This window comes from Meleagris gallopavo, chromosome 11 (genome assembly GCF_905368555.1).
Source record: "Meleagris gallopavo chromosome 11, MGAL_WU_HG_1.1, whole genome shotgun sequence".
NCBI classification, from domain to species: Eukaryota; Metazoa; Chordata; class Aves; order Galliformes; family Phasianidae; genus Meleagris; species Meleagris gallopavo.
The window spans coordinates 21639038-21652611 of record NC_139414.1 but is presented as its reverse complement, the minus strand read 5'-3'; the positions used below and the strand labels follow the sequence as shown (position 1 = coordinate 21652611).

Sequence of the window (13574 nt, the reverse complement as noted above, 5' to 3'; positions counted from 1 at the left end):
GAAAAATCCCTATTTATTAGCAGAATGGGAGCTTCTACCAATGGGATCATTTGGAGGGCTTATTTTGAAACCATAGCCAGAAACCTAGCCTCTGTAAATTATAGTTTTGATAGAGATCAGCCTATGTGCAGAGCTGGCTGACAATATCTTCAGCAACGGTTGGGAGTTGGAGGCACAAGATGAAGAATTCCAAAACTCCCAAACTGTCTAAAAGCAGCTGGAACCACGGGCAGGATGGTTTCACCATTTCACTCCAACACAAAACCAACTCCTGTACAGATGGATTCCCCTGTCCGTGCCACAAGAGAAACACAGCTATCAGGAGCACCACAGCCCCGGGCTGGAACATTTGCATGGCCTATAAATGACACTGCTGCGAAGTCAGAAGTCACAGATCTGTGGGATTTCCAGTGACAAATTTAAATCGTCGCACAGGCAAACGATGTATTTGCATCAAGAGAGAACAATGGAAAAAAAGCTGACAAAAATTTTCCTGTATCGCTCATTAACATAAAAAGTTCACTGTCACATCACACTTTATAATTATGGTGCTTCTGATGCCAGAGCACAGAATTTAAGACCATAAAGATCAACAAGAGCACAATGCTGAGACGGAGCACCACAGCCTCACAGCTATGGTCACATCACCTGCACAGACAGCTTAGCTGCTGTAAAGACACAAGTCCCCAAAAGCTTGTGTCTGTACAAAAAAGAACAGCCCAGAGCTACAACTGATCACTGTTAAGGCAGCGGCAGCTTCTACGAGAAGCTGTCAAAGAGAAAAAAAGATGCTGAGGGGCTTCTTTAGAAAATCACGTTTAAGAGTGAAAACTCACAGTGCAATTATTCACTGCACGTGTTCCATGTTTTCTGATGCATTACACCCAACTGGAATTTCACAAGCGTATCATCCTCTTTTGGTTTTGTAAACAAAGGTAAGTAAGAACCACAATTTTAAGTCATTCTTTTATTATAATATTATCGTTAGTTTACATCACAGATAAATTCTTTATGCTCTATGCCTTCTTTGTACAATAACTAGGCTGTGTGAGCAGGGCAAACCAAGTTAAATACGAAGATGTTGAAAACTTCACAATGAACTAGTAGCAAAGATGGAATGATTAGAACTGAGAACTCACCCTTTTCATCAGCTTTGTCTTTGACTGCCAGCGTATCATTACTCAAAGATACTGTCTGGGCATTTAAAATGTCTGTTCTCATTCCTGGAAATTTTGGAGAGGAAATTAATCTTCCTTCATAAGAATATAAATAAAGTCCTCCACCATCTACAAGAAGAAAATGCCTACAAAACCAAACCAAAACAAAATTAAAAAAAAAAAACCACCAACAACACAGAAATGCAAATCATTTAATAATACAGAAAAGAATGATGATCACTTCAGCCATTTGAAGACAACAATCTAACATCGTTCAGTTGCATGACATAACTTCTAAGCTTTGTGTTTCAAAGTTATATTCTGAGAGCTCTGTGTGGATGACTTTGGTTTTAATGTGAATGTTATCTCTTTCCATAAGAAATATTTATTATCTGGAATTACAGTGATTTTCTTGGTTACAGATATTTTAAGATTTAAGTCTCATAACGCATGAAGACTCAGCATTTGGCTGCACACAGAACTGCCACATGTTGCCCCTCCGACTGCTAGTTTGTGTACTGTGGGCACACACTTAGAGCTTGAGAAGCAGCTCTAACACCTACAACCAGCTTTAAAATAATAATACCTGCATCATTTCCTTCAGTGTGGATTATAATGTAAAGAAAACAGGACACTTAAGAACTGATTGTCATCTATTAAGACTCATAAGTGAACAATACCATATTTGCCAGACCACGTTCCAATCTTTTACCTAGGATATAAATAGTGCAGTAGTTGTCTGCTAAGTACAACTAGGCACAAAACAAATCCATAAACAAAAAACCAGCTGGTGAATGCCAAACTATTGTAGACCCTCCTACAAAAGTACACGTATAGAGCTCTGTGACAAATAATTTTCAGGAAATACAGATGAGAACATTTTTAAATTGAACAAAATAAGTCATTTTATGCAAATATAAATACAAATACGTAAGAAAAATAAGAGTATTTATTTCTTGTTTGCATAGCTGGCAACGTTTCTAATCAAACACAGAGGCCAAGGATAATTTCTATAAAGTGTATTATGCTTCAAAAAAAGCAGTATAAAACATCAAAAAGCAGATGTTAGTGTACATTTTTTGTTTGTTTTTGGAGTATTTACATGGAAGATTTACTTCCTTCCATAAACAAGAGGATAGTCATCCCTATGTAATATATAAGATTCATTGCCATTATCACACATACGGCAAACACATCAGCTAAGCTTTCACTAGCTACTTACCAGTACTGAACATTTTTTGTCTATTTCTAAAATTCTGGGTGTGTTAAATCACAAAACAAAAGTTTTTAGGAAATACATCTTAAGAAAGTATCTGATAAGGATTATTATGCAATGCATTGGCTACCTTTCTGCTTGTAGAATCAAAGTAACTGTTCCTTCCTTCAGGTCAAAGATAAGTGGTGTATTCCAGTTATTTGTGCTGCAAGAAAACCAAGTTCATCATTTGTTAAATCCACCATCTTCGTATATCATTGTAAACACAAAGCTGAATTCACCACGTAAAGCACACACATTTTATTCATTTAATATTTCTGTAAAGCAAGATTTTGAAAAGGAAAATAGCATGCAAGAAGTCAAGTAACACTGACAACCGTTCAGTGCGATCCAGTAACATTTGTGCCTTCAGTTTTGTATCCCTTCTCACTCGGTGGTCTGAGTGGAAAGCAAAATCCCATTTATTTGGAACAAGAATATATTAAAAAATATTTCTGAATTGCAGCTCAACTCTCTTACAGTGATCTGGAGTCAGGATGGAGCCCCTCCCCTGCGTGCCCTGTTACACACTGGATTACTGTTAGCACGACTTGTCTCACTGCTCAGTCACTTTAGGAGTAAACTATAGATTTCAGCATAAGAAACAGAATATGATGTTCTTAAAACATCATGTAGGATTAAATCATTCCTACTCTATTCCAAAATAATTGGCATGCCAGAAGCAGTTTTCAAAGAAGACAGAGGAAGGAGTCACCCAATTGGGGCAAACATGCTTGCATCCAGCCAGCACTACTGCTGCTCTACCTGGAAAGAGTAGAACTTCTTGTAGCAGCACATACAGACACTGCACCAACAAGAGGCTAAAGGAAAGGATGGCAGGAGGAGTGCAACTATGCTCTCATTTTCTTCTGATAATGCTAGATAAAATATTTCAATTAGTTTCCAAAAGAAAGTTTCTGCTACTTTCTTGCAAGGGTTAAATAAACCCAAAAAAGCTTTGTGAATATATATTACTTACGAAAATACGTAACACTGAAGAGAAGTTGAAACAACCAAATGCCCGTAGTTCAAAGAGGCCTTAATAACTCTGTCACGGAACTCCAGCAAATCAACTGCATCGTTGATAACATTGTGCACCTGATCAAGAGAAATTTGGGGTTGAACACAACAGGCAGCACTAATGCTCGAAAGATAAAAACTACTGAAGTCAGATGGACCTCCTTAAATTTAAGAAATAATCAGTGCTTAATTGGAACACAGAAGGTACAAGAACAAGATTAGACGTGAAGCTCTGGTGATTGAGGTTGTCTGAACGTCCCCATTTCAAGCTCACTGTTCAGCTGATTACTTAAACAATTTGGAATGTGATATTTCAGTGATCCCATCAAAATCCCATTCAAACAACTCAGCAACATCCAAGATCTGGACAAAGATATGCTGCTGAGATATTAGATAACTCTACTTAATATATTTTAATGCTACCACATTCTGAAGGAAGAGCAATGTAGGCACTGACTTTAATAAGCAGGCCCTGTCTTTGCCACTTATGTGAAAGTCTGCTCAAATTACAGTGTTTCAAGCAGACCAGTTTGTTTGTAACCAAGACAGATTTTTGAGCTCAAAGATTTCAGGCACCTCGAATGTAAGGATTTCACCTGGATTTCCTCCATTTTGTAACTGATTGCAAAACAAGGATGGATTCAATTATTATGGAAGTCTAGCAATCATTTGCAAGACATATTAATTACTGTGTCCACCACAGTGATACATCCATAACTTTGCTATTGTAATAATGACAAAAGAAAGCATTTAGAAGCTTTTGTAGGCAATGTTTTCCTCCATAAATATCCAGGAATCAAATAAACTCAGAAGAAAATAACAAAAGAAGATGTTAATCTTAGATCAGTGTTAGCTATCCTTCCTCAGTTGTTTGCATATTCAAACTCCCTTGAGTTATTAGCAGAGCCCATCTGTTACGAGTCGATGTCTGGGAATGAAAGAAGAAATATGAATTTTTACCTGCTAATTTGTCTTCTGTGTTCCCAGACACTGACTCATATTATCCCACCCACCGGACACAACTGTAACACAGCGTTCCTGTTGTTACAACTTTTCCCAATTACATAGTCAACATTAAAGAATCAAGACACAAAAGTATTTAAGGGCCTAATTAGGAATTTAGGAACTTGACTTTGATACTGAAAATATTGGCTTGGTATCTAATGCCAAATGTGCAATTTGGAAAGTTTGTAAGATGGAAATCTTATATTACCCCACTGTCCAGAGTGAACGTCGTGAGTCAGTGTCTGAGAACACAGAGAACAAATTAGAAGGTAAAATTCATATTTCTGTATTAATTCACAGATATTTGGTAACCTAAATGTGGATTCAGGCCAAGATTTTTCAAAGGAAGGATCCTAAACCTAAGCTCCAGAAACCACATGTAGGGCCTGCTGTGATTCCAGCAGGGCTGGGACTTGGCAGCTCCCACGGAGGCCAGAGCCCAGTGCTCAGTCCCCAAGGGCTGGAAGCACCACGTAGGTACCTGATGCACGTTATATGATATACAACACATTTCTGTAGGTTTGGAAGACCTGAATTTAGGCTGTAATACAATATGTGGTGCAGGAAAGCACATTACAACTCTTCGCAGCCGTAGCCAGCAAGTAAATTTATCTGGAAATGCACCGAGACAGCAACGTTCATCACAACCTCATTATCAAGAGGGGTACAGGAAATCTTACTAAACGAGCAGCTCCAACAACTGCTGGATGCAGGTAAGACAAAGAAAGCTCCTCTATATTGTCTGTACTTAGCGATGCTGTCTCATCTTGGCTGACAGTGTCTGTAATTCTATTGGTTATGGTCAACGTATTGTTTTCTGCATAAACATTTTTATTACACTTGAAGTTTTCTCTCTCATGTAAGCAGCTTCCCACAGCTGTGCATTATTCTGGAGGATAAGGTACTTCTGGTTCATCTGGTGGCATGATCCTCTGTACAAGGCAATTTTATGATAATCAATAATGACTAATCAATAATACTTGTTACTTGAAGACTGCAAACTCAAATCTCTTATTAAAAAAAGGCCTTAGAAAGCTGCTATTCTGAATGCGCGGTGTTGTTTAGGTTACCTGCATGGTTCTTCTCTTAATCAATGTTATTTCAAAGTTCTTCCACTCCCAGCGTTGCTCCACAACATGGGCAAAAATGACGTGTCCGTTCCCACAAGCTCCAGCCAGCTGAGTGCCATCCACAGACCAAGCAATATTAAATATGCTGCCGGTGTTTGGCTTCTCTAAAGCATAGGACCACTTGCAGAGAGAGGGAAAAGGATTCTTAATTTTTTCTGTACTTCTCGGATGTAACTTATTGTAATAAACAGAGTATTGTTAATATTTATGAAGAAACGTACCAATGGGATAAATTTTATTGCAATTTTAATAAGTGAATCAAGATTAGATTCCTCCAGTTAGATTGAAAAGCAGGACACAAAAAGGAAAGCCACCAGGGCAAAAATCAAGAATGTCCAGTTGTCTAGTCACTTCAAGTGCACCATAACCTTCATAACCATGCATGGTTACTACATAAAAATGTAAGTGGATGTACTTAGAAACAACTACAATGGTACAGCAGTCTTAATCATCTGCATTCTGTTTCTGCTGCAGAGGAGCAGCTGTGCCAGGGCAGCATGGGGCAGCTGCTCCTCCTGCACACAGAGCTGCCAGGCTCCTACTGCTGCTCAGTGTGCTCCCAGCACTGTGACGTTGATGGATTGAGAAAAGCACTGGAAATGATGCTGTGCACCCTTCTCCTAACTCAAAAAAGATGCTGGATGCCTTGCCCACTTCTTTTCTCTGGGCTCTTATTGTTATTTTATAGGTGAAGGATGTATTAAAATTTCCAGTTGCTATGCTTGCAACAAGAAATTGAAACATGACTGCAAGCAAAGTAGTGACATCTGGCCGAGCCTTGGAGAGAAGCAGAGAAGCTTACATTTAATGCTAACCGTAATTTTATTCCTTTTCCACATTTATGTTTCCTCCAATGAAAACCCTTATTCAAAAGTTCGCCCAGCCTTATGTGCAAAGCTCCTCTCAAGTTTAGGTGGGTCCACATCCACCAATACATTCTTGTCAAAAACGAGAAGAATTTTCAGACCAAGACCTGTTTTTTCCCTGTTTCTTGCATCTCAGAAATACGAGTCATCCCAAATCTGAGAACAAGCATTTCCCTGAAAGTGGATGACTAAAATGAAATAACCTTTTAAGGACTTTTGGGATTTAAACCAGAGTTCAAAAATGAGATGCAAACCTCAACTATAACTTCTTCAGAACTGTTCAAGAGAATATTTTAAAAAGTATTTAGCTTTCAAAAAGCTACCTGAATATTCAAATGCATTTGAAACCTGAAGAATCGAATCGTTAAGAAAAAACATGTGATTGGAATTAAACGCAGCCATTGGATTCTCATGACTTTCAGATACATGATATTATACCAAAGGGGAGACAGCTGGAAGAAAACGCTCACCTAATGTTTCTACCACGTTTCATGTTCTGATTTCTTTTGCAGTACACATCAGACCAAAGAAATATGAAGTCCTTCATGCAAAGCCTTCATGTGATTTATATGAAATGATATCACAAAAATCATATTAAAATAAAGGTGTCAGACACCAGCTTTCAATAGCAGGGAAACACGACGGGATGAAATTCAAGCTCCTCGCTGTGCTAACCATGTGCAGCACACTATATAAGATGACCTCCTCAGTTAGGGCTCTTCCACCGCCCCTACACATGAAAGTGAGTGAAAGACAACGTCAGCACTGACTGACTTTCCAATTGCAAGCACTCAATTTCAAGCCTTCAGCTTCCATGCCTCTTGGCTTGGAAACACCATTCACTGCAACTGGAGAATGTAACTGTATGATGGTTTTGCTTTTTCTTCTTCTTCTTCTCTCTTTTTTTTTTAAAGAAAAGAGTGAAAAGAGTGTAACCCACTTTTCTGCCTCAGTGAGATGAACTCTGTAAGTAACACTCCATAGCAATCAAGGGCATGCCACTAACTTGTGTCTGACATCCTCACATTGGGAACGAGGAAGGCGCAGAGCTGTAGGACAAGTTGGTCACCACAGGCACACTCACAGTGCTCCGAATGCCTCACATCTGAGACATCTCACAGCTGGCCCCAGGTGATGGAGCTGAGCATAGTTCGAAGAAGCAAAGTTTCAAAGTTGGATATCAGGATCTTCCCAAACAGACAAAATTTTTTTCTAAGGCAATTTACATTAGATCAAGGCAGTAAGCCATCAACTGAACACCAAATAAGGATGCCAGAAGAATCTGCCTTTAGCGATGCTTCCTCATGCATAGCAGATACACTGCAACTCTGACAGAGGGTTCTACAATTTATTTTTTCAGGTATTTTAAAAATTTAGTAATATATTGCCAGATGGTAACCTAACACACGTGTATATTCTTAAATATAAAACAATTAAAGTCTTATTTTCCATTTCTTTCTGAAAGCTCCTGGTATAACTCAGGCCACCCCAGTGGCTCGTACTCCCTGAGGATGCCTGACACATCCATTGTGCACACAAAAGGCTGCCATAACCGAACATAATTCATCTCTCCAATTACAAGATAGAAACAACACCTAGAAACTGAAATAGACTTTATGTACCTCCTCAATACACTGAGTTCTTCTAAAAATCAGGGTGTGAATATGACTGTGTGAATGCTGTACCAACACCAGTCAAAACGCAGCAATATTACACTTTGCCATTACTGCTTGGCTTATACTTTTCCTCTGCCATAATTAATTCTTTGCTGAATTCAATAAACTACCTAAAGAACAAAAAGGGAAGTCACAGAAGTTGGATTTGTAAAAATATTTTACATGAATATCTAAAAGCAGTAATTTAAGCTTCCCTATTGTGGTTACACAACGTACTAAAAGAGACGAAGCAGTGCAGCCATTGCATGTTGCCTGACTTCCAGAAATGGGAACTGAGATGTGGGTCAAACAGCCTTAATGAGCAGCTCCAGAGAACTCCATGTCCCAGGAGCAAGGACAGCCTTTCAGATGTCAAATATTGATTACTCAGGACCTAATACAAAGGATGTAGTTAGTTATTATTTCTGGACTGAACACAATAAATTAACAACAGTTATCCACACGATACCAATGAATAAATACTTCAAGAAGAAATGCAATGAAAAAAAGAACCGTTTCTTACATTTTAAATGACTAACAATAATACTAACTGCAGTATTACTACTACTACTACTAATTGTTATTGTCAACTGTGGATGGTTAGCTGCTCCCAGCTGCTCTCCCTTCCATCACAAGTGTAATGGAAGGCAAACCTAATCTTGTAAGATCACAACAATCAATTATCCAAAGCAAATTTATATTTAGGTGCATTAGAAATACCTGAGCATGAATACAAATGCAGAACCAGACTGTGGGAAATGTGCATGTCTGTCTCTGTATGACTCCACACATTTTATATTGAGTATAAAACATAAGGTTTATTATATCAAACCCCACCATTATTAGGCCTTCCCACCACACAGGAACCCACAAAAGATTCTACAAAGCAGACACAGCATGCACAGCAGGTGCTAAGGAAATCCCGTGCTACGTGTGAATACACAGCACCTGTGCTGCTGAAACACACAACTAAGAAGGGCTCCTGCAAACATTTTGTGGACTTAACTCTGGTAATTAATGTTAATTACCAAGAACTGACTGAGCCACCACCCCCAGGGGAGGTATTCAGCTGCTTTCCTGCAATTCCCCTGAAATCCAAGCAAACATAGAATTGTTAGAGCCCCGAAGAAAAATAGGATGATAAATTGTCCCGTATAAATTCTTAACCTTAGAAAATGAAACATTGATTTAATTCTTTAAATAGATGATTACTTCCATAGATGATCCACATGTTTTCATTTTCTTCCAGAAGTCACATTAGCCAATTCTAATAAATTAAAATATGTCAGCTTGGAAAGAATTGGTCAGCAACGTAACTCCATGGGAAACCTATCTGTAATATTTTTTTTCTTTTATTGAGCTACAAAGAATTCAGAATCATGACTGTTAATAAAGGTGGATGAAACAGAGACAGTGCAGAAAAAGCCCTTATTTTGTTACACTGCCAAATGCATATCTCTGTGAATCAAGGCTAAAACTAAATGTAATGAGATCAAAGCTCATAGTAACTCTATAGAAAACAGATTTGTTGGGATTTCCAGTGCTGCAGTGCAGTTCAGTTCTAAGCAGCATGAAAACACATGCATGGTATATAGCTACTTCCAAAATCTCACCATCTTTTTTCTATTAGTCTAATATCTAATGTTAATAGGAAGGATATATGATAATATGAATTCTGCAAAATGACCTGAATTTAAATTATGGCTGTAATGAGAAAAATTATTTTCAAAGCTTCTTTGTGAATATCTGCAACACTGTGGTTTTAAAATCCTTAGGTGCTTTTTTCTTCTAATTTGTCAGTAGTTTTCAACACAAGGAAAAGGGAACACTGCTAGCTATTTAACATCTGACCAATCCTGGACATGGACTCTCATTATATTTAAGTTTATCTTATTAGGAAAAAGATGAAAAGACAGAGCTCTACGCTTTTAGCCATAGCACCACACTCACATTTGTTCCCAACGCAGTGAGGAGTAGCTGTCACACTTGCAGAACTTTTTCCTTTATTTTCTATAGATATTCCCTAAATTTTATTCCTGTGTTTTTATCTATTATCCTTCTACAGTCTGTGAAGCACTTGGGACACAACCTGTCTTTGGAGTAGATGGGTAGAGCCCATTTCCTACAACATGATGTGGGAGCAGAACGGAGGAGGAGGAAGCTGGTGAATTTGTCAATCTTACCATCTCTTGCTGTGTAAATATTTTGACCTGATCAGTAATGGCAAGGGAAGCATGCAGAGCCACAGGAAATAGCTTACGTAAAGGAACTTTTTAAGCTCTGCCCTCCATCCAAGTGATTAGACTCTGAAAAGCCACGAACACCAGGAAGGTTTGAGTCCATCCATCAACGCGCCCAGCATCACATTTCAGTATTTTTAAAATTAATCTCAGCAGTCTCTACAGGATTAATGATGACAGACAATAGAGCAGACAACAAATTCCAACAGTCAATACCAAGCAAATTTTGTTTGGTGTAACCTTAATCATTTCTTTTAGATAAATAATGCTAACAAGAAGCAAAGATGATTTTTAAAAGAAATAAAATTGTTCTAGGAGTTACTATTCCATTTTTAGTTTTCTTAACGTACAGCTGCCAGAACAAAGTATCCAGGAAGAAAGAAAAGAATAGGAAAAAAGAACATACGCTAACAGAATTTAATTTAATTATGTCCCCAAACTGAACACATATGCTAGAGAAGAGTTAATGATATATATATCGCCTGATGGCTCCCCGAGGAGCAATTTGCCAATACAGCTCCATTACATCAGACATAATAAAAATGTCTATGTTGACCAGTAAAAGCCAGGTCTGGTTCTCTTCAAACTCCATCACTCTGGTGGTATGTGAATCATTCTTCCATTTCCCTCAATATTAGCAAAGCTAGCTCTTTAGTAACTATTTATACTTAATGTCAGGAAAGAAACTTTCATTAAAAATCATGACTTTTGAAGATAACAAATGATCGTGGCTAGCAGCTGAACACAGAAAAGCATCTGGCACTAGCTACTGTACATGTCTTTGCTTCTTGAAGAGTTGAGTACTAAAGCAGGTAAAAGAACCCGTAACTTTATGAAAAAATAAACCTATCTGCATTAAAATTTTAAATAAATTCCACAAGTTTATTCAATATTAAATACTGATTAAAAATTACTAGTTTTCAGTTAGCGGGAGTCTCAACTGTACTTATAATAAATTAGATTACATAATGACTAGCAAGAGAAACAGTAATGCCCTGGGGATCAGAAACAAAAGCTGTTTGCTACAAAACAGCACACATGACAGCAGAAAAAACTCCAGCATTTTTCTTCCTTTTCCACTACATCAGTCTTTGCCACATTTAAACTTAAATCTGTATTGAGTGCAAAATGCAATTTAAATTGTTGGCATCACCCCCACAAGAGCATATTTATTTCAGTTTACCACTTGCTGATGTAGCTCAGTAATCCCAGTACTCAGAAGGGAGGCAGAAAGCTGTTGTGGAAGAGGAGAGCATGGTTTCAAGTGCTGTTCTAGGAAGAATACCAATAGTAACAGCTAGTCTGCTTGTTTAAAGCATTGTGTTACACAGTGTAGTCCCACACAAATGTAATTACACTCATGTAAATATACCTTGTTCAGCTGCATCAAGCAAAATATGCTATACATATATAAAACACTGCTACAACAGCATACACACACACATACACAGGGAGATGGGAAGGCCACAGAGTAGGTTATTCCTTTAATTGCATTTGAAATGGAGTTACACAGAATGTTAAACAGAGAAAAAGATCAGTTAAAATTGGGTGTGCACAAAATGATCACGGCCTACATCAAGGAATACTGCCAAATCCAGATTCAGTACAGAAAGTGAATGATGAAGAGTCAGACCTTAACCTGCACAACTGTTCTCATAGAAGGGCTTTTCTTCAAGAGTCTAAAGCTGTCTGAGATGTGTCATCCCTGCTCATGGCAAGGAAAAACCCGACGTACTGAAGACACCCCAAATGATCACAGCAAACACTGTTTTCCCAAGCTGAGCAAAAGAGCAACAAATGCAACAGCAAAAGAGGTAGAGAATGGGTCAATGAAAGTCCCAAACCAGCAAGGTTTGATGCAATCCGAGCCTGAACAAAAAGCTGCAGAACCACAGGAAATCCACAGAGACAATCAGGTCAATCTGTGCTCTGGGCTAACTTACTTAGAATGCCAGTGAAGGCAGATGAAACCGCATTCATTTTAATTGGAGAAAAAGTAAAAAAAATAAAATATTTGGTCAGCAATAGCAAACATAGAGCAAAGCTGTGAGTTGGGAGAAAAAAAAAATTATTATTTTTTAAGAGAGAGAAACAGAGGCATTTCCAATAGCTGCCTTTCTTCTACCAGAGTTATTTTAAAGTTAGGAAGTAATAGAGAAGTTCAGATGAGAAGACAGAAGTATGTCTTTAGCTAGAATAACTTCCTGTCCATCCTTCAGCAACATTCCCTTAGCTCCTCTTTTAACACTGCTTTTGCCTTATAGTTTCTAATGTTTGACCACTGCATTTTGTGATTTCTTTGTAAGACGTGCCTATGAACTCTTATTATTCTTTCAAGAAAAAAAAAAATGCAGAGGAATTTTTCCTCCTGTATTATTTTTCCCATGGCCATTCTTCTTCTATCTGCTTTTTTTAAGGCAGGTTATAGTCACACAGCCCTTGCTTGTTATGGTTAATAGCTGCTTTTTATGCTTGTAAATGCTTACTGTGTTTTTTGTATTTTTTTAAAGAAAAAAGCCACAAAAGCTATAAAAATAAAAAGCACAGAAAAATGTAATGTCCTGAAAGACAGTATTATCTGAAGAAATTTTACCTACCCAGAACACATTCAGAAGCACATCTGGGCTCAAGAAGAGAGAGATACAGATATAGCCAGCAGAAAGGTGTTGGAAGTCAAAACTGGTTTCTGCTAATAAAAATACTTGCCTGTACACGTATATCCTCAGGAATATTTACTGTATTATCAAACAACTTGCAGAGTTCCACATCTGCTGTTTCTCAGAGTTGTTACTTACCCCAGTTTTATCACATAGACGTAAAGTATGGAAAGATCCCACAGCAAATAATTCTCCATCCCCAGACCAGGCAACAGACGTTATTGGATACTCATGGGGCTGTGAGCTGTACAGTAGATGCCCATAACTGTCCCAAACCTTTAAAAAAAAATAATTCTATCTATAAAACCATATTTTGGGCGCACCTATAGAGCTGTCACTTCCCCTCACAATTACAACAGTTACAAAAATCCACTCTCCGAGTTTCTTGAGTGCATTTTGTGTAACTGGAAAAAAAAAAATAATCACACGTTAAAGTTCACTTTTCATTAAAGGCTGTTCCCAATCAATATTGGTTAGCAAAATGCAGTAGACACTGCTTCACTGCTATGACAAATATTACATTACTGTGTATGAAATATTTTGAAATAATGAGAGTGTTTCCTGCACTTCACTGTAAGCTGAAAACATA

At 37.9% G+C, this 13574-nt stretch overlaps 1 protein-coding gene across 3 annotated transcripts in view; it reads right to left on the bottom strand.

Moving 5' to 3' along the window:
- IFT80 (intraflagellar transport 80) overlaps positions 1-13574 on the bottom strand; it is a 43206-nt gene that overhangs the window by 10054 nt on the left and 19578 nt on the right. For all 3 annotated transcript variants that reach the window (XM_085232576.1, XM_085232577.1, XM_085232578.1), the window contains 5 exons: positions 13124-13261; positions 5508-5687; positions 3392-3510; positions 2504-2578; positions 1140-1303 (listed from right to left, as the gene is read on the bottom strand). In XM_085232576.1, the coding sequence (XP_085088702.1) occupies positions 1140-1303; positions 2504-2578; positions 3392-3510; positions 5508-5687; positions 13124-13261 (676 nt within the window). The remainder of the gene's footprint in view (positions 1-1139; positions 1304-2503; positions 2579-3391; positions 3511-5507; positions 5688-13123; positions 13262-13574) is intronic.